The 21,827-nt window shown below is 39.6% G+C and overlaps 1 protein-coding gene across 5 annotated transcripts in view; it reads left to right on the top strand.

Annotated features, from left to right (window-relative positions):
• The window catches only part of IGF1 (insulin like growth factor 1), an 83,425-nt gene that overhangs the window by 1,046 nt on the left and 60,552 nt on the right, over positions 1-21,827 (top strand). For 3 of the 5 annotated variants that reach the window (XM_010357271.2, XM_010357272.2, XM_010357269.1), the window contains exon 2: positions 3,796-3,952. In XM_010357271.2, the coding sequence (XP_010355573.1) occupies positions 3,796-3,952 (157 nt within the window). Of the gene's footprint in view, positions 1-498; positions 1,086-3,795; positions 3,953-21,827 lie in introns of those variants that run through there. The other 2 variants (XM_010357270.2, XM_010357273.2) reach the window with 2 other exon arrangements.

The raw sequence follows: 21,827 nt of genomic DNA, 5'->3' as shown, positions 1-21,827 counted from the left end.
CTTGGGGTTTTGTGTTGTAAAACTGATTTTATATTCGGTGTCGTGAAGTCCCTTTAGGTAAATCTGGCTGCTGCTGTCGGTGCACCGACTTCTCGTTTCCGATTGCTGGCTGTAGTTCTAGTTTCCATTCTCAGCAAAATTATGTCCTTCAAGACTTGTGTTTTTTTCAATTTACAAGCGCTTTTAAGCTGCTGTCACTGTCTCCACCGATTCAATTGCCTGAGGGCTCAATTCATAAGACGTCTCTGCCACTTAGTGCAGCATTCAGTTGCTACTTTCAAACACTTCACCGCTAGGACTTTCCCTAGTCAAGTAAGTGGCTCTGGGAGTTAAAGATACACCCTTGTCAGGCACCTGATTCTGCTGTTCCTGAGATACCAACACATGCAGGCCACCTTGCTTTCAAAGAAATGACGTCACTGTGTATACATACTATGTGATCTAGCAGCTGGAGTTTTTGTCTCCCTACTTAGGGGATCATAAACGAGGCTGTGGAACGTTATCTCTGCGTTAATTTCAAGTTAAGAAAATTGTTTCCAAATGCACTTTTCATGCTGTGTATGCTGAACACTTCAGAAGTGGAGCTCTTAATAAGTTGTTACTTTTTTCTGTACTTGAAGCAGGAAGTGGTTTGAGGGAGCTGCGTGGTCTTTCCCATGTAATTCAGTGAGTAAAGGTGTCCTGCCCAGAGGCAGAACTCACAAACTGATTGTACTCTGAGTCTCAAGGTATTTCCAAGTGAGTGAGTCGGGGGAAGGGAGTAAGGGAGTGGACTGGAGCTTGGGTCACTATCTGGGCGGCTACAATAGGCATACAATGGAAATAGGTGGCTTGGTTGGGGGAAAAAGATTGACTTAAATCCCAGCTGTGCAATTTGTTCATTGTTTCAATGGACAAAAGGCAGTTTACCCAGGCTCATAGCGTACCTGCCTGGGTGTCCAAATGTAACTAGATGCTTTCACAAACCCCACCCACAAAGCAGCACATGTTTTTAAGACCTCAGTTTTCCATTCACATCGGCCTCATAATACCCACCCTGACCTGCTGTAAAAGACCTGGAACAAACAAAAATGATTACACCTACAGTGAGTATTTTCTTATGACTGTTGCCCTCAAATTTTACAGGGCATTTTCATTGTAGCCCAGACATCTGGAATCAATTAATATTCCATTTATTTAAAATTTCTATAAAAGAAAGAACTTTTAAAATTTGGTTTGTGAATGATTTTTGAGAAAGTGTTTTCTGATTTTTTTTTCTTTTTTTCTCATGTCTTTCTGATTCTCCCCTTTTTTTCTATCATATCTTTCATTTCCCTCTATTCATTTCTTTGTGTTTGGCAAAATAAAAGGCCAAGGAAATAATGAACATATGGGACCACTTGTTTCACACTTTTAACTCCTAAGCAAGTTCGGTATTGTTTTCCCTTGTGGGAACATAATGTGATAAATTATCTGGTTCTCTGTGGGTGTACTGGACTGTTCCCTAAACTAAAAGAAAATGCACTAGAGGTTCTATCTTGTCCTAGAACTATAAGTACTGAGATTTATCTGATAATATAACTCAGCAAAAAAAAAAAAAAAAAAAAAAAAAAAAAAAAAAAAAAAAAGAAAGAAAGAAAAGAAAGGAAAAGGAAAATCTATTAAAAAATATGAAATTCTTAAGTTCTAGAGATTTATATGTATTGCTGCACTGAAATGTGTTATACTAGAGCTCACTATTAAAAATATAGTTTTGACATCTAATGAAGTTTGAAATTCACTAAGGCTATAACTTGAGTAATTTTTTTCCCTGGATTTCACGAAAACTGAAGAACTTAAAGGCATCTACCATTGCAGGTGCTTAGACTTCAGCATTGCTATAAACTCAACAAAGAAGGGAGGGGTGGAGAAATAGGATTTGGTAGAATAACATACTTTCTAGAACTGGCCCATTCCCGCAGTGCGGGGGTATGCTCTGCAAGGTCAATCACAGGTTTGTTCTTTTGAAAAATGCTATGAGGTCCAGTTGGGTTGAATTTGTTGAGGTTTCTAATGGAAATACTGAATAGGAAAACCCCACTAATTTTACAACTAAAAAAAAGAGAAAAAAATGAGAATTGGATGATAACTTGCTTCTTCCAGTCCCAGTGTTTTGGGCTATGTAGGGGGGTGGAAGATTTCCATGTAGAGGCCCTGTTGAGAAAAATGCAGTAAATATTCAGTTGAGCTTTTACCTCCTCTTCTATTTTATGTCCATTATTTATGATCATTTGCAAATAGAGGGCGCTTTTCATCTTCAACTGCTTTACAACCATTAACTAAATATTTACATTTTGTTAACAAGAGACAGGGGTTTGGGTTTTTTTTTTTTTTTTTTTTTTTTTCTTCAATTGCTGAGGTGAAGGTCTGACTACAAAAATGGAAATCTTCATTAGAATGATGGGGGAAATTTTGCCACTGATATAGAGTCATTAAACTGAGAGTCCATGGAGGGCAAGGAGGGTGGTCAGAAAATAAATGACTGTTTCTTCAAAAGTGATGGGGTTGAATGGACCTGCCACTACTGTGAGGTTCAAAAAAGCCTCTTTTTATAATTATAGCTTCCAGAGTGACTCCACAACCCTTTTAATAGGGCCCCTCACCTAACACCCTGTCAGTGACTCTTCCCATGATGCTGAAAGTAGATGCATCTGGGAGAAGTGAAACAACTCACCTTGGGAGGCTTCTTGGAAAAAGCCACATCTTTGTGCCACAAGTAACAATATGGAAAAACTTAATGATTGCCTTAGCATGGTTTCTACTACTTAGAGTGAGGATGGAGACTTGAGCCACAGGACTGCTGCTTTTGGCAAGGCTGCCGTTTGGCTGTCTATCATTGACTAAGTCATGCCAACCAGGGGTCCCTTGGTATATTTTGCTATAAAATAGATACAGTGACACATAAGTCCCTCCAAGAGATGAAGCCAGAATTCCTGTGACTAAAAATAAAATAAAAACACACAGAAAGGATTCTCAACATGTGTTGATTTGATATTGGACTTGAGGCCAGGGGCTTTAGAATGCAGGAGTGGCTTCTACTAGAGCCAATTTCATTCTTCGATTCTCATATTTTTTTCTGTTTCTGTTATTTTCTTCTATTTGTGGTTGTGTCAACTGCTGATACTCCCCAGGTAAGGAATCAGTGTCTCTCTCTCTCTCTCTCTCTCTCTCTCTCTCTCTCTCATAATAAGAGAGAAAAAAAAAAACCCTATGATGATATATAGTATTGTCAAAAGCCATTTTTTGGCCATAGTAAATTATTTTTAGTCAAAAATAGGGAATAATGTTTTGGTTAAAAATATTCTGCTCAATAATGAATGCATCTGTGGATGGCCAATATTGAGAGAATTTAAATTAACAAAACTTATTTGGCCCCGAATCTGTACTGAGCACAATCTTTGATAATTCAAAAGTCCTACCAGGGTCTCAGAGTGATATGGGATCCCACTGTAATAATAGCATCTTTCATTTCCATAGTAAATGTTTCTAGATATTTTATCTCAATTCACTGAAATAGGAACCCATAATGAAAGGGTTCAGAGAGGACTCCTCCAAGGATCCACAGTAGCCAGGGGAATAAACATAGGTTGTTGGATGCTGAGACATGCTCCATCCACAACTCCCACTGGGTTCTCGTGTACTTTATTGACTTCTGTGCTGGGTAGTCCTGATTAATGACAGTTGTGGAATCGTGGGAGTCAATGCACTTCTGTCCAACCCCACTCCCCTTGCAAGGACCAAGGAAGAAACCTGACCCTCCCTCTGTTTCTTGGGCAGGTGAAGATGCACACCATGTCCTCCTCGCATCTCTTCTACCTGGCACTGTGCCTGCTCACCTTCACCAGCTCCGCCACGGCTGGACCGGAGACGCTCTGCGGGGCTGAGCTGGTGGATGCTCTTCAGTTCGTGTGTGGAGACAGGGGCTTTTATTTCAGTAAGTAGCCCTCCCTCTCACTGTGCTGCTCAAGTCTAACGTGTACAGCTCTGTGGATTTACAACCGCAGGGAGTGTGTGAATAACTGAATGACTGCCCGTGTCTGGCAACCATCCTAGGCCTCTGAGATTCCTCACCTTAAAGTAAGCATAGTGTTTCGGCGGGGCTTTGGCAGGTTTTGCAGATCTAGGATGGAATTTTCCTCCTTTACAATTCGTCTTTAACTACTTCCTGCTAAGCCTTCTTTCAACTATTATGATCTACCCTCACTATTTCATTCCTTTCAATGAAAGGATGGGAAAAAATAGCCCTGAGGTATTGATGTTTTTGTTTTCAAAACCTATAGTTGCACATATAAACATATGGAACACATGCAGGGCTGCTTTAAGTGCCATGTGATTTGGAGTAAACTAGTAAGGACTCTCCAGTCATGTGGATCTGGGAAAAAATATCAGAGGGCATATCCTAGATGTCCCCATTCAACATGAAATCACCATGAACAGACAGAAGGTGAACTCCACTTAAAGGCAGGACTGTTTGCAAATACATAGACTGTCTCTAAATACAAACCGAAATGCCGTACGAATTTGCCCTCTATGCCAATTGACCTTGATTTTTTGTTGTTGCTCTCTTTTGGCATAGTTCTTCTCTGGGACCCTTCAATGATGTCACCATCTGGAAAAGGGTCTCTGACAAGTACAGGGTCACTTATCTCTTAAGTAGCTCTTAGGTGATTAGAAAGTCAACAGCCAGTGAAAAGTAGACAGCCAAGTCAAGGTGTGTAAATAATATACACAAGCAAAAGTCAATGATTCCTATGGGAACTGATCACTTAAAGAATCTAGCTCCCATGCATCTATCTCACTGTATAGGGCTGCAAAATATTTAAAGCCAGATGCTCATTCCTTATAATTCTTTGGAGTTTTAGAGAGTTCCAGGAAACTGAGCATGAGTCATTCTTAAAGGTTCATATCACTCCAGTGTAGACAGCTTACCTCAGTTACCCACTATGCTTTGAATAGCTCCTGTAATGACTCACACACGTGAAGTCTCTCTCATCCTTCCCAAATGTCAGCTTCTCCCTAGGCAGGTGGGGTATGTGTGTGTATGACTGGCAGGGTAGAGGGTGGCCTGTGTATACCGGTCTGGAGATCAGTAAGGGAGATGGGAAGGAAGAGGCTTGTGAGGGGATTGGTGATCAGTACTTGCAGTGGATTTGGCAACAAATAGTTTTTAAATCACTAGTGACAAAGAATCAGAAGTACCTTCTACTATTTGAATAGGCAAATTCCCACTATTTGCTTCCAGCCAGTGCTTTAATTGAATGAACTCATTTATTTTTCTGGCAATAAAGCAATTCTATCCAGTTCTCTGTTGCAGAGCAGATGAATGAGAGCATTGGGTGAATGGTTTTCCAATAGCAGACTTGTTTTACCTTTAAAATACCCTGTGGAAGATAACTGTGGGACATCATATGAGCCAACAGTGGGTCATAATTATTCTATAATTTGCAGCTACTGATATTCAGTTTTTAAAAAAATGAAAATGTGTGTCTCACTTATTATGCCCAAGAGGACTTTTATTCCCCTTGATAATCCATTTGTGCAATTTCCTTTGATCCAGTTCACTAGGTAATTGCCAAGCCTAGAAGTGTCCTCTGTTACGTGCCAGGTTGATTTGTGATGTTCAACATGACATGCTCCAGAATTTCCATGCACAGTGCATGAAAATTGGATCCTTCTATGCCTATGATGTTTGCATTAAATGATGAAAAATGAGAATGGAAAAAATGATTGTTCCTAAGTAACGGTATGATACTTACATGTTTTTGCACAGATACTTAAGAACATTGGACAAATAAAATGGAAACCAATTTCCAGGTTCTCTTGTTCTGTTAGTGCAACAATCAAATTTCGCAAATTTTTAAAAATTGTGTCTGAATAACTTGAAAAGGAAATGTTATATATAGCAAATCTTGATGTTTACTGTATGACTTTAGCTAGGAAGTGGTTTTGTAAATCATATGTTGTCAGTATTGTCATTGAAAGTATGTGTGTCATGAGTTTTGGCTTCTAGAATTCCGTGACTTATGTTAATTCGACATACCCTCATGCACAAAAGTATTCTTGTTAACTTTCTAATCAATTGGACAATCTTATTTGCCCAAAAGAAGTTAATCCATTTAGATTATTTTAATTTAATTCAAAACATTGATGGAGCATCTGTTATGTGTAAGCTGTTATCTGTTATATGTATTCATATCTCATTGGATGAGATATGAATGAGATGCCTAGAAATGAATGAGAGATTGACCTTGACTTCAAGGGGCTTACAGCTGAGTTGAGTGGTAAAAGAAAAATGCAACTAAGTATTATTGTCGTAATAGAAAAATAACCATGGAGAATAGATTATATCCTTTATGTTTTTCCTGAATATTTTGTTCCATTTGTGGTCTCACCTTACAAGGGTCTACCCTGCCAAGAATAATACCCTGTCAATGGGCTCCCTGATGCCAAAGGACATATTTATTTACCTTTGAATCCAAGTGTCTAGCTCATTGCCTGGATGCTATAGTAGCTGCCCATATTTGATTGTTGAACTGACAGGATTGAATTGAATTGAATCCAGTTGAATCCAATTGAATAGAATGGAATTACTTGTTTGGGATCTTAGTCTTAAGAATCATCAAGAATTGGCCGGGCGCGGTGGCTCAAGCCTGTAATCCCAGCACTTTGGGAGGCCGAAACGGGTGGATCACGAGGTCAGGAGATCGAGACCATCCTGGCTAACATGGTGAAACCCCGTCTCTACTAAAAAATACAAAAAACTAGCCGGGCGAGGTGGCGGGCGCCTGTAGTCCCAGCTACTCGGGAGGCTGAGGCAGGAGAATGGCGTAAACCTGGGAGGCGGAGCTTGCAGTGAGCTGAGATCCGGCCACTGCACTCCAGCCTGGGCGACAGAGCTAGACTCCGTCTCAAAAAAAAAAAAAAAAAAAAAAAAAAAAAAAGAATCATCAAGAATTAAGGTTGTCAAATACTGTAGACAATACTTCTCACCTCATGGTTATCCAGTTATTTAATAAAACTGCTTTTTTTTTGAACTGAAAAAATATATACTAACAATCACTTAGAGGCTGCTGCATTTTGGTCATCCCCAAGCTACATTGATGTCTGTTTTGTGTCTGAGCCAATTATTCCTACAGGCATTAACTGTTGTCAACAAATTTCATTCAGTTTCCTTTTCATCCCCTGAGATTTACTGTGTGTGGAGAAGTCAGCTCTAAGCACAGTCTTTGAAATACTTTTTAGAGGGAAGCATTCTTCCCCACCTCTATACACTGTCAGTTGACTCTTATTATTCTCTTTACACTTATTTTCAAAGTTTGATTGTGGCTGTGCCTTTTATTTTAAACTGCTTTAAATCCATTTTGGAAGTACAATTCTTTTAGTTGTAGAAAGCAATTTCTGATTTTAGTTTGAAATTCAAACATCTAAAAGAAAATTGCCTCCATATCTATCATTTTTGTCAATCTGCAATATTTAACAAGGAGAGTTTTTTAACTCTATTAGAACAGTTCTGAATAAAATATTTTGTAATGCTTATTGTGTGTAGATTGACCCAATGATGTGAATGAGCTCATATTTTTCCCTTCAAGCCCAAGTTCCACTACAGCACAGTGAAAGCAACCTTCTAGATTATCTGTTTGTGAACATTATCCCATCATAAATGGAACAGTTCATGTATAATTAATGCAGCTTCCCTAGACATTTTATGAAATGAAAGACCCAATGAACAGCTAATTACTCATTCTTTCCTATGCATCACAGGGAAGATAGGAGAGCCTATCAGCTAGCCTTGTGTTCTTGTAGTCCTGTGAGAAAAATGGTGGCATAATGGAGATGAAAGCACATTGGGAAGGAGCTAGCGATTTTCTTACTAGATTGATGGAGCCCTTATAAAGGGTGGCTCATTACAACCTCATTTTGCATGAAAAACACCAAGAAAAAAAAGAGCTTCAAATGAAATAGGAGAAGTGAAGCTTACCATAGATATAATTTTTGACAGCCATGGTGATTAACCATTTTAACATGCTGCTATGGGCCTGTGGAATTTCTCTCCTTGGAGATTCTTAAAAAATTGACAGACAACCAACCATCTTGGATGGTTTCAATTAACAGCAACTGAAAGAGAGTTTCTGGGGTCTTTTTTAGTTTTAAGAGTCTATAAACAGTCCCTTAAATAAACTGTATATGCTTTACCTTGGCGGTCTGGGGAAATGGAGAAGTAAATCAATTAGAAAAGAAAGTTGGATATTCTTTCAGCTCTTCAGGATTTATAGCTTTTGTAAAACATACTTCCAATGTATAGTTATTAAGAACAGGTCTGAATAAACGAATGGCATTCTTCATGTGTTAAAACAGACTGTTTTGTAAGGGCTTTAAGTGAAACTTTACAACGAACTTTCATTGTTATTGATTGCAACAACCTTCTTAGATCTAGGTTATTATTATTAAGTCAAGCTTCTTTCCTTTGATATATACGGTCCAGAAAACTACTCCCAGACCTGTCATTCATTAGCTGTAGGAGTTTGGCAGGCATTTAAACTTCCTGGGTCTAAATGTCCTTGTCCATAAAACAAGGGAATTTTATTAAAATAAATGACCTCTTCTAACTTTAACAGACTCATAGTCTAGGTTGTAATTAACAAAGCTCTGGTGCTATTCAAGAAAGAAAAACCTTGGATTTAAGTAGTGACCAAATAACATTTAGTCTCTTTTATCTTATTTACATAGTTTCTGTTGGTCCCCAGAGATAGGAGATTCCACTCACTTAAAGTAAAAGGAGCCAGATTCTTCATTTTGTTTTGCTTTAAGCTGGATTTCAATCCCTCGGGGATGGAATAGAAGCTTAGATATGACCAAATACACGCAGGTCTTTTGGACCAAGGAGCCAAAGAAGCACATGCCTCATGAAAACAGACTGTCATTTTTCTTTGTTAGGATAGACCCATTAACAGTTCTCATCTTTACGTTCTCTCACTCTCCTGACTGTGAGGTCAAGTGAGTATGTTCATTTTTAGATGCCCTTTATTAAATTAGAGGGGACAAATAGAATCTACAGGTTTCTAAACCTTCACCAAAAGCCTCTTCCCAGCCTATTACCTTTTCAATTAAAGAAGAGAGTGTATAATCGGGGAATCTGGCATCACACTCACCCACCATTAGCATTATTTTGAGTGGGGCTGGATTTGAGTTGCACCATTTTCATTCCTTTTATTGGTACCCCTTAGATGGCCTGCTATGCATCTGTGTGACAGCTGGTCAAAGTTAGGGGTACAGTCACTAGCTGTGGGAAAGCTTTTCTCTTTGAAACTAATTGGTACATGTGGGGTTTGACCTTATGACCCTGGCCTCATTAGTACCACTAAGCTAATAGGCCACAGATATTATTAAAGAAAAGCAATGTGTTTTTATATTGACCCCAAATGCTTGCTACTATCTTTAAGTAGTAAAGGACCAGTCTCCGCAACCATAGGACCACTAAGAAAATGATGCAAAATTAGAAAATAATTTGCATTTGTTTCTGACATACTAATGCCCTTCGAGACCATCTCCCTCCTGAGGGAGAGTTATAAACAGGAGAGCGAAGGGTTCAAGACCAACAGCATGGCCTCTATTGCCAAACACTTCAGGCTTGAACCCCAGCTCTGTAACTTACTTGGTGAGTGATCTTGAGCAAGTTACTTAACCTGTTTGTTCCTCAATTTTCTCATCTGTAAAATGGAGCCTGCCTTATAGAGTTGGTGTTAGGATTAAATTAGTTATCATTATATTAGAATATGTTAACTTAGAATATTGCCTGGCACATAGTAAGCATCACATATGTGAGCTATTACACTTAATTATTCTCTTCTGAGATCAATTGCAGAATCTGTTGCCAATGCTGAGGTACATGAACTGCCCAATTAATTACACACTCATTTTCTCTCCTTGGAGGCAGCTGATTAAAAATCTATTATGAGTAGTAAGAATTATGTAGTAGTATTAGTAATAATAACATGAAGAATGTCATGTTTATCTAGTATATTTACTTTTTCAAAATCCAGTTGTGTCAGCTCTCTCACTTTGTCTTTACCCCAGTCTTGGTGGGCAAAGATTATTGCTTCATGGGACAAATGAGAAATGTGAGACGTGAACATTTTGTAACTTACCCCACTGAATGGTTCCAGAAACAAAGTTAAGTTCTCTTGCCTCCAAGAAGTGTGTAGCATAGGGAGATACTTCCAAAATCCCGGTAGTCTTATGGGAGATAAGGAGCAAGAATCCCAGGATGACTAAACTGATATTGAACACTTCCTTGAAAAGAGGCATGAGAAAGATATCTATTTAATGACCCTATATTTTAGCTTCTGGAAAAATTGAGGAAATGCTAAGAAAACTTCCTCAGGATGCACAAGAAAAGTCTTCTTTGATTAGAGGTTGCTGCTGTACAAGACCCTTTGCAGGCTGAATTCAGACAGAACACTGCACCTCACCTGTGAACACCAGGATATGCAGTAGGATCTGGGGAGCTTCTCTTCTGGCCAACTACAAATCTTCTTCCTCTTCCTGCAGACCTCAAGTGCTTCATTACTTGCAACTATTTCTTCCATTGGTTTTTCTCACAGACCTACTAAAAAAATGCTGTTTAATTGGACTAAACTTTTTCTTGGGGTGCTTTTAGAGTGGTAGTAATGGGAGGTGGTCACAGACACCATAATCCAGACAGGAAGAAACTTCCCCAACTTGACTATAAAAGGAGATGTGGGAGCAGCCAGTGGTTGGGATGCAAGACCACCACCTTTGCTGGTATTACTCAACCAGTTGTTTGAAGACCATTGGTATTGAAATGTATCCTATCTTCAGTGGCTGGTAGGGGAGACACTTTGGATGCAGGAGAGAATTTTGGCATTCTGCTACTTCAATGGGCCTCCAGTACCTTGACCAGACATCTTGTGTCATGCCATCATTGCCCAAGGTCTCCATTAGAGCTGCCTTCATCTCTCCAGCAGCCTTCCTTCTGGTTTTACAGCCCACACCAAAGATTCAGACACAGTGAAAATGGCCACAAGTTCTCTCCCAAGATGTCTCATTGTTCTCAATAAAAGCCTGCAAGGGCTTTGCTCTTTTGTGCAGCCAGACGTCTTTGACAACCCATGGTGGCAAAAAATCGTTTTTGCATTGAGCTGCCGCCCTGGCAGAGTTCCATCCTACACCTCTCCCTGAGACATCCCAAAGAATTACTTTAGGTTGCCTGGAAAGTTCAAACCCCCAGGCCTTATTAGCTGTTAGACTAAGGAGATGACAACACAGCATTTTGTTTGTCTTTATCTATACGTGAGATCATGTTTAAAACATAGCAAAGAGGTGTTATTTGACATGCAATTCCCTAACTGCAGTAAGTTGTATGCCTATTTAATGCATTGTTTAGTCTCACATTGGCTAAAGCCACTTAAAGAAGCACTTGGCAAGCTCTGGCTTTTCATTCTTGGCATAGCTGCCCCTCTTACTTTTTCACTGAACCTTAAATACCAAGAAAAACCCTTCACTTAACTTTACATCTGGCATATTGCTTTCTGCAACTGGCCAGAACCTTTGCACATGGCCGTCTGCATTTGTCCTAAGGTAATTAATGGCTTTGCAATATTTGATCAGCAGCAGCACAGACACAAAGAGAAACTGTGCAACCAGCAGAGACCACACAGCCTCTTTTAAATTAAAATCTTTTGCATTAAATGCTCAGGCATTATGCAGGAATAAAGATTTCCATGCCAAAAAAAGAGGGGTCAAAAAGAGGGGAGGAAATACCCAAGAACCTGATTATTGATTAAGTATACATCTCTGTAATCTCTCCCTCTTAAGACTACTTGATTGTTCAAAGAAAATAAAATTGAAGATTGCTACAAACTTAGAAGTCCTTTAGAAAAATAATCTTGTCAATATTATGCAATCTAGTCATGTATCAAAACTGCACTTTTACCCCATATATTCATGTAAATGAAAATGATAATAATAAGAATTAGCCAAAGGCTGACTGAAATCCAGAGAGAAGTGACACGTGCAAGGTCACACAGCTAATTAGTGACGAAGGGAGAAGATACTGTCATTCTGTTTTCTGATCCCACTGCAGTATTCCTCCATTTAGCAGCAATTAGCCATGTCTGTGTCACAGTTACCTGGTAAATTAAAATGACCAGAAGAAGTCTCCAATCAAATTCATCCAAATAAGCATAGATCTTCAATAAAGTCACCTGAGACTTAGGTTAACCCTTTTATTCCCTTGCTGTGGAAATGTGTACAAACTAAAGTAATTCCCTGCCTGTCTCCTATATGGTGTGAAAAGCATTCATATGTACTTCGGGCATTCCAAGTCCACTTAAGGTTGTAATTTGACTATTATTGTATATTATACTATTCTGACTCTTTGGTCACTCTCTCCAATGTCAACTTTGGTAGAACTGCTTTGGAATGACTTAGCAAAGCTGCGCTCCCGGAAAATCTGAAACAGTCTGACGAGTTGTTGGATCAGCTTTTCTTTCTGGAGATTTCTCTGACTGTCCCAAGCCAAAAGAAATTTACACCTGATTTTTTTGCAGACTCCCAAGCAAATACTCTATGAATCTCTTCTGCTTTTCTTCTTTCATCTCTGATCTTTATGAGGTACTAAAAGGCTGTTTGAGGGACCTTTTTAAACTTTGAAAATTTGTCAGACATAGGAGCAATCCAGAGAGTATTGCTGGGAAGATGGTACTACCTCTGTGCCATTTACCCTGATGAAATGGGTCTTTCATCAGAGGCAAATGATTTAGAAAGTGTGCACTGAGCCAACCCACACGCAGCCCACTCCTGATTACCTATAAAACTGGGGAAAGGAGCACCAACAGTTAGAATTCTGGATTAAATGGATTTAAGGACACTATAGATTTTTCTTTCTCCCTCCTTGCTGACCCTATCCCCAACCTCTTTATGAGACTAAGTGATGTGGGTTTTTTTCATTTTGTTTTTGTGTTTTTGAGACAGGGTCTCAGTCTGTTGCTCAGGCTGGAGTGCAGTGGTATAAACAAAGCTCACTGCAGCCTCAACCTCCCAGGCTCAAGTGATCCTCCCACCATCTCAGCCTCCCCAGTAGCTGGGACAATAGGCACATGCCACCACATCCGGTTAACTTTTGTATTTTTTGTAGAGATGGGGTTTTACCATGTTGCCCATGCTGGTCTCAAATTCCTGGGCTCAAGTGATCTGCCCACCACAGCCTCCCAAAGTGCTGGATTTATAGTCATGAGCCACCATGCCCAGACTGTTTTAAAATCTTACCTTATTCTCATACTCCTCACTCAACTTTCCCCAAGCACCACTGGCAACAGACTTACTCAGCCTCAGCACTATTGACGTTTTGGGCCAGACTGTTTCTTGCTGGGAGAGGGAGCTGCCCTGTGCATTATATGATATCTAGCAACGCACTTGGCCTCTACCCACTAGGTGCCAGCAGTCCCTTCCTCCCAGTCACGACCATCAAGAATGTTTGCAGACATTGCCAAATGTACCCTGGGGGGCAAAATCACCCCCCAGTCAAGATTCCTAGACTAGACAAATCTCCAGAAGAGAGGCAACTAGAGAGATTAGAAGACCGTAAGTGAAAGTAACACATCAATTCTCAGTCACTCTTTAATCCAGAGCCTGTGGTCCATTGCCTGGAGCAAGCCATGAGAAGAGTCATTGTGGTTTTGAAAGCTTTTCTCTGAAAAATAGAAGTTCTTCCTATAGCCTATTTAAAACCTTTTGCAGGCCTTTTCTTTTTTGCCTTGTAGCCATGGAATTCATGTATTTTAGTAAGAAAAGGAAGGGCAGGCAGAAATGGTTCAGAGCAGAACCCTGTGCTTAGAAGTTTGATTGAGACCACCTGGAGCAAATTAAAAAGAAGTTGGTTATCTTTTTTTTGTTTTCAAGACAGTCTTGCTCTGTTGCCCAGGCTGGAGTACGGTGGCACGATCTCGGCTCACTGCAACCTCCACCTCCCAGGTTCAAGCAATTCTCCCGCCTCAGCCTCCCAGGTAGCTGGGATGACAAGCATGCGCCACCACACCCGGCTAATGTTTGTATTTTTAGTACAGACGGAGTTTCACCATGTTGGCCTGGCTGGTCTCGAACTCCTGACCTCAGGTGATCCTCCCGCCTTGGACTCCCAAAGTGCTGGGATTACAGGCATGAGCCAACGCACCCAGCCGCTTGTCTTTGACCTTAACATAGGTGGCTGTCCCCTTGTCAGACACATAATAAATAAACTCTCAATTCCTCACAAGTGAAAAAGCCTGGTTCAAAGGTAATGACCACAATTTTTCTCCTTCTTTCTTATACCTTTCCTATCTGAGTCCTATCACAGTTATTCAATTGCTCAGAAACAGTCAGAAGTTCCATATTTGGGCCTGACCCAGCTCCCCTACTGAACAGTTCTGTGACCTTGGAGAAGTCACTTAACGTCCTTGAGCCTTACCTAGCTTATCATAAAATGGGAATAAAAATACTCCTCTGAGTTGTTCTGAGGCTCAGCTGTAGTAGGGCTTTGGAAACGAAGGGCCATCCAAATATGTCACGATTGATGAAGTGAATTGGATGCTTTTTGCCTTGTATCCCTAATCATGGCTCACAAATTAGATCAATGGCTTGACTTCTATCAAACCTTAGGCAACAATTATAATCTCGAAAAGTTAATTTGGCAGTATATCTTCTCAACCTCATTAATTAAAAAGAAAAGCATGTTGCTGCCTCCTGTTCACATATCACTTTACACTGAGACCACCCAAGAGTTAATTAATGGATCCTCAGAATGCTCACTCAGTATCACCATTTATTTCTTCTCATTGGGAGAAGCAGCAAAGAGATGGGGTCTATCATTTTACCACACTGAGCTTGCTTAAAGACTCTGTTGTTCTCCATGAAGTGATTGGGTAGTCACTGAGAGATATCACATATAGGCAAAAGATTTCTGTTCTCTCAAGTCAGCTATTGGTGATTTCTGCTTAGTCTCAAAAAGCAGCATTCAGCAGAGGAAATGTACTCACTAATCAGAAAAAGTATCTTTGCACTCTCAAGTTGTACATCCAAACTCTTTTCTTACCACAGTCTGACTTAGGGGAATTAATTTTTTTTGGTTTGAGAATGGCTTTCATGAAATCAAAATTGTGAGTTTTATCACCATATGGATCAGTGACTCTGTGGTTCTTCTATCCCAGGGGCCTCACATCCCATGGCTCCCAGAGACACAACATTTGATGTACTTGGAACACTTTTGAACAACACAATCAAATGCTACTGCTGCTACTGTAAATTTTCTTTCTCTCTATTTTATCTTGAGCATTTTCAAAAGAACACAGACTAAGTTTTAAGGGCTTTCCCCCCCTCCCTGTTTTTCACAGCATCTAATATGGAGCACTAAATACAATTTCTTGATTTGATATTGAAAATGTCATTCCAAAAGCTATTTCCTTCTTCCAGTCCCTAGAATATATACCATGACTTACAATTTGCTACTGCCATCATTTTGTATCTGCGATTGAAGATATAGAAGAAAAAAGTCAACAAGTCTACTTTAGATGTTGCCTCTTAGGACCTCTTCACTGCTGCTCCACTGAAAATGCCTAGCTCAAGATTAAGCTAATTCTAGTCAATAGGTAATTTTCAAAGGCTACTAGATCCTCACCAGTAAGGTCTACTTATGAAAGTGAGAACAGAACCTCCACTGAGTTCCTCTCTACTTCTATCTGAGTTATTTAATAGGAGTAGTGGTGGGCAAGGGAAGGTATGCAACAATTGGTACATCCCTGGCTAATGTGTGAATCACAGCTGGAGCACCAGCCCTTAGAGAACACTACATATGGTTTCTATTTGCCAACGCAGAATTGAAAAATTAAAGAGTTAGAAAGAACCATATAGAGCAATCTGGTCCAGTGCTCTCACTTCCCAGATGAGGGGACCGAGGTCCAGGAAAAACATCATGTGCATGAGGTCACAAAAGTTGGTCGGAAAAGCCGGAGCTACTGGTCGGAAAGCCAGGGCTACAGTTCAGTCACCTCACGCTTGGTCCAGAGCTCTTTGCACAGCTGGACCCTTTAAACTTAAACTCAATAAACTCATCTGAGGGTAGTACTCATAACCACAGTCCATAAACTCAAAGTGAACTGCAATGTCATATGCTTCTGGTGTAACACCTCAGAATAGTTTCTAGAAAATTAAGCTCTTAACCATTCATGAAATCTTCATTTACTAATTTCTACCATCCATTGGATAACATCATGAAGTCTCTTTATCCCAAATCTGATCAACCAGACTGTAGGACTGTGTACCTTAATAAACCCTAGTAGTTTGAGAGATTGGAGGCTTGCAGAAGAAATAAAGGAAAGAGCTGATTTTAATTTGAAGTCAAGCCAGCACGTTGTATTGCTCGCTGACTCAGAAGCGACCCCAAACAAAAGGTATTATCCATGTGTTGTCTGTCTTCACACATTCCTGACTTGCTAGTCTTCCATGAAGGTCTTCCATGAAGAAGCTTAAATTTTCCTACGTAGTTTGAGTTTTATGTTTCTTTCCATTAAAGTTTCCAGCCGTTCATAGACATATTTAGTTTGGCAGAAGGTAGTGGTGACTCATAGAATGAAGAAATTTGAAGGCAAAGCTACTGAAAATGGATCTAATTTCTTTTTGGGGTAATTTAGGAGCGAGCAATTGATAATTTGTATAATTTTCCTGGTTTCATCAGCTGCCACACTGCCAAATATATGTTCCATATGGATGCGTTGTTATTCCTGAAACATATAACAAATTTCAGCTGCAACTTCATCTAATATGGTCAAAGGGTAAAACTATTGTTGGCTCATTTTCTCATTGTTTTTGGCTGGACACCCTCAATCAATGGCTATTGAGTGAAAAAACAGGATCATATTGAAACCATTTTCAGCATGTTCCTTCCTATGGATCCAACCATTTCACCGTGAGTTTGTCAAGCACAGCAAATGTTCCCTATTAAAGGGATGACTATGTTTTCAACATAGATGTGACTGCCAGTTAATTGCATTCACCTTATAATTCCACTCTCTCAATTTGGTGTAGAGATGTTTTGGGCTCTCCAAAGATTCCTTCTTTTCTGCTGATTCTTACCTCCTAGTATGGAACAGATATTTGAGGATGAATTTTGAGAAGATCAATGACACACATACAATAAGTATCTTTTCAGGCTTCCCTTAAGTTAGACAGTCTGTGGTCCCTGAGTCATATGAATCATAAGACTTGTGAAAGGTATTAGTGCCACAAATCTGGCTGGCATTTCTGTAGATTATCGGTGCTTTGCATGCAATTATGAAAATCTCCCTTACCAGATAAGTCAGATGGGGGTTCAGTAACATTGCACAAAAGCATCATGATGTGTAAGCTAAAGACACAGAAAGGCTTACTTCTGGCTGGTTCTGAAGTAGACACTGGCCACTTAGTGTTTTAAAGTCGTTCAGTGGATGATTGGTTTCAGTGAATATAAATGATTTTGATCTCCCTCCCCAACACACATATCAAAAACAATAGTAATAATAAAGAACAGAAACGTCTATCTCTTAGAAGAAACCAGATTTGATTACTGGCTAGGGAAAGTGTTTTGTGGCAAGAAAAAATCTCTTGTATCTCTTGTTTACAATGGGCTAATTGGCTTGATTAACAAATTGTTTAAGGGGAATGTATCAATGTTGCATAGAAGAAAAAAAAAGCTTAGTGTGTGAAAATAGACATAGACATAAAGTCTTACTACTCAAAGAAACCTGAGGGCTTTTTAAAAATGCAGAATCAGGGGCCCTGACCCCAAAACGATTAAATCAAAATCTGCATTTTCACCCGATACCCACAGGATTTGGATGCATGTTAAGGTTTGAGAAGCCCCATCTAGAGAATGGCAGGAAATAAGAGGTATGTGCTAATTCGTGGCTCACATTTGATAAGAGAGAACACAAAAAGATCAGAGCTCAACTCTTACTGCAGATTTCAAAAATGATGTTGAGGTCAAACCTGCTTGTGGCCATTAACAATATATATGCTGATTCACTTGTATTCAGTCCAGATTCTCTCAAGTTGGTGGAACCTTTCCTTGGAGGAATTATAGAACTGCTCCAAGGATAACCCCATGGCCTGACCTTCCGTGAACTGGAAATTGGAACTTCTAATTGCTGTAGCTGCAATTTCCAAGCCCATCACTGGGGCCAGGAACTGAGCCCCAGTCCTTAAGATCTTGCCAATTTCTTTTTCAATAATTACATTTTTCAAGAACAGCCAGGCAAGAGTGCTTCAAAAAAAGTAAAAAATCTAATTGCATTATGTGGACGAATGAGTGTTTTACTCATATCAAATATCATCCTTTGTTATACTCAGCCAGATTCTAATATTATTTCTTATGGGTCTGAGTTAATTAGTTCTATTAGGGTTCCCGTTGCATTGGGATTTTAGAGAAATGGTTTTAAGGTAAGAAAAGTCTATTTTGGTCACCTATCAGAAGGTGAAGGGTAAACTTTAAAGCTGCTTTTCAAAGAGATACAGCTGGCTTCCAGCCTTCACGAGGGTCATTCTGAAACTCAAATTCCCCAGCCTTAATGAAGGTTTTTAATGAAGGCCTTGATATCTGAGGGGTGTGCTTCTTCAAAAGGACATTGTCCCACAGCAGGGCTGGTAAAGTGAGAGAGGACCAGTTTTTAACCTGTATTTCTTGACATGACAATAAAAAGAAAGGGAGGGCTTTGGATTGGAGAGTTAGAAAATCTTTGATTTACTCAGAACTCTACCACTAAATAACTTGGTAGATTTGATGATTAGTCATCTGGGTCTCAAAATTTGTTGCCATTGAAACAATGATATGTAAATGAACCAAGACATTCCACCTTTGAAATGTGATAATTGTGATCTCTCTTTCCAGTTTGGCAGGGAAAAAAAGCCACTAATACAGTTTTCACATTTTTTTTCACACACATTTTACTTGAACTTTAAGAACGTGCCACTTCTTGACTGTATTCTTGACAAGCATAAGACGGTATTGGACTTAGACCAAAATTATATATTTGATGTTTGAATTTAATGCACATTATTTTAATACAGTGATATCCCTGACTCATTGGCACTCCACCCATTGAATTGGTGTTGACAAGATAATCTCTGATACCTTTTCCGGAATGAATATCTACTGTTGTTCATGAAAATCTCTAAAAAAGTCCCTTAAGAAATCTGACTGGATATGGAGATTATCGTTTGTTTCTTTGTTAGCATTCTCTCGTTCCTTTTGCTGGGTGCTTTAGTAATGTATGGAAGTAAAATAACAGTTCTGCCCAATTTAATTGCAGAATCATCCGCTGGGCACCTGCTCTGTATTTAGCAATACCCAAGGGACAATGACGCCATCTTCAAAGAGGTTGCTTTGTGGGAGGACCCATGAAATTCCAGTCATACAGCCGCAGGCTTGAGTCAGATGGGAGTATTTGTCCCCTACGGTATCCCAATACACACCATCTATTGAGTGTCTTCTGGTTAGCCAAAGCTAATGATGAAAGAAATGAGTAAAGTACAGCTCTATGCACATGGAATTGATATTCCAGAGCAATGTCACAAAATGTTTCCACTCTCACCCCATCTGCATCTAGTCCACGGACATGTTTTGTTTGGTCCACCCAATATGTATTTGTTTTAATTTTGGAAATATAAAAGTCAAGAGATTACAAACAAAAACAAAGATTAACAACTTGTCTTATGAAAAAAAATGGTGCAATCCAGCATAGCTGAGCCTGCATTCTTGAGTGGCAGTTTTTGGTTACCCTTTTATGTGAAGTATGTGCCCCTGCAGGATTAATTTATTCATTATATACCTATCTGACTCAGCATACACTGACCTATGCCACTCCTGCTCCAGATATGCAAGATCTCGTTGGATATTAACTATACACCTGTCTATTTTATTACATTGCCTTTGTGCTATCACATAGTTACCAGACTAACTGCTGCTGGTTTATATAAATAAGACACAAACCTTATCTTTATAAAACTGTATAGCCCTCCCCAAACATAGCAAGGGTACAGCTCAGCTAGAATTTAAAGGACAATCAAGTCATTCTGGTGAAGGAAGGAGGCAGATTTTAAAAACTGAACATTCAAAAATTTAGACATCATCAAACAGATATTTCCTCAAGAGCAAGTGGAGTTTTTGGCCAGTGACCTTGTAAAGCAGGAAAGGCCAGGTTCCCAGCCAATTCAATGGATGGGTTGCACAATCACCCCTAGTGTTGAGCACAGTGGAGACCATCAACTCAACTCTTCAGACAAAACAAGTTGTAGCATTACAGTTTGTTTTGCACCAAGATGCAGAACAGCTATTACTGATTTACTGGAAGATCCTTCCAGTCCCATCACTATTTAGATCCTCCTCATCACCCACCAAAACTATTGCAACAACCTCCTCCATGATCATGCTGTGTGTAAGACTGCTTGAGGCCAACCATCCCACCCATGAGATTAATCTTTCTAAAGCAATTCTTATCACTTTATCCCTTTTCTAAACAACATCCAGGGACCACTCATGGCTATGTAAATTGAGTGAGTCCAAACTCCCCAATTTGACAGTAAGGCATTTGTGTAAGATCTCTATCTGACTTTCTTAATGTATCCCTACAGCACAGTTCACAAACTGGCAGTCTGTAAGTTGTATCCAGTCCTCATAAGTGTTTTTGTGTGGTGAATACCGTGTTTTTACTAAAATTTGAATCATCTGCCAGTATTTACTAAATGACTTCATATTGGCACACGCTTTCTGCTTTACCAAAAACCCCCACCACTCTCAATTGCCTTGCTCTGGTCCACTTCACTTGCCTGCATGACTTGCCATAGTCATTGAGACATTGACTTGATTGACTCACTGAGTTTACATATTCCAACATCCAACCTATGTGACTTATTACCACCTATTTTATTTTCCTGGGCTTTCCTCTCTTCTTCTCTCAAATGTCACCTCCTCTGTAAAATCTTCCATCAGATGTCAACCCTCTTTCCTCTGAGAGAGAAGCAATAATATTACTTTTACAGCACTTTGTGTTTTTTTGGTCAGTGTTCCTACCATCTGCTTAACTATAAGCTCCATAAAGGTGAGGGCTATGTTTTATTAATCTCTGTAAGATCCCACTTACTCCCTCATACACTGCACTATCCCTGTCTGCATGGAATTAATTGTTATTCATTTTTCTTTGGCCTTATGGGCCTAGATTACTTATGTATGCCCTTAAGAAGGCAGTAACTCATTTGAAATGTAGACATGGCTGAGTCGGAAGGCCTCCATGGACTTTTCGGTATTTTCAAGTACGGAGTGAGAAGTGCTGTATCTAAAGGAAACTACTGAGGGAATTTAGGTAAACAGAACATGATCCTTTTTGTTGGAAGCTGGCTGTGATCTCCAGCTTAAAACACTATTGCATGCCTCAGGAGGAGCATCAGCAAATCCTTTAGTATGTGCAACTTGTGTTAGAATGGCAGGAGTCAGTCTATTCCTGGGGGCTGGGCTGAGATAATGAATTGAGTCAATGCCAGGTAGTGCACAGATACACTAGAAAAAATGAAACAGAAACAGCTCCATGTGCTACATTCAAAAATGTCAATTTCTAAAGTTTCTGAGTAACTAGAAAGGGGCTCGCATTCCTGTTTGCCCTGCAGAAGGATTGTCAACAAGTTACAAGATTATAGAATCAAATCTCAGGTGCCAGAAATGGATCCAACTTAGTGAATTTTGACTGGAATGACAGTTGCAAAATATTGACCAAAAAGAAGAAAGTCATTAT

The sequence above is a fragment of the Rhinopithecus roxellana genome, chromosome 10, assembly GCF_007565055.1.
Source record: "Rhinopithecus roxellana isolate Shanxi Qingling chromosome 10, ASM756505v1, whole genome shotgun sequence".
NCBI classification, from domain to species: Eukaryota; Metazoa; Chordata; class Mammalia; order Primates; family Cercopithecidae; genus Rhinopithecus; species Rhinopithecus roxellana.
This window is presented reverse-complemented; position numbering and strand designations above follow the sequence as displayed.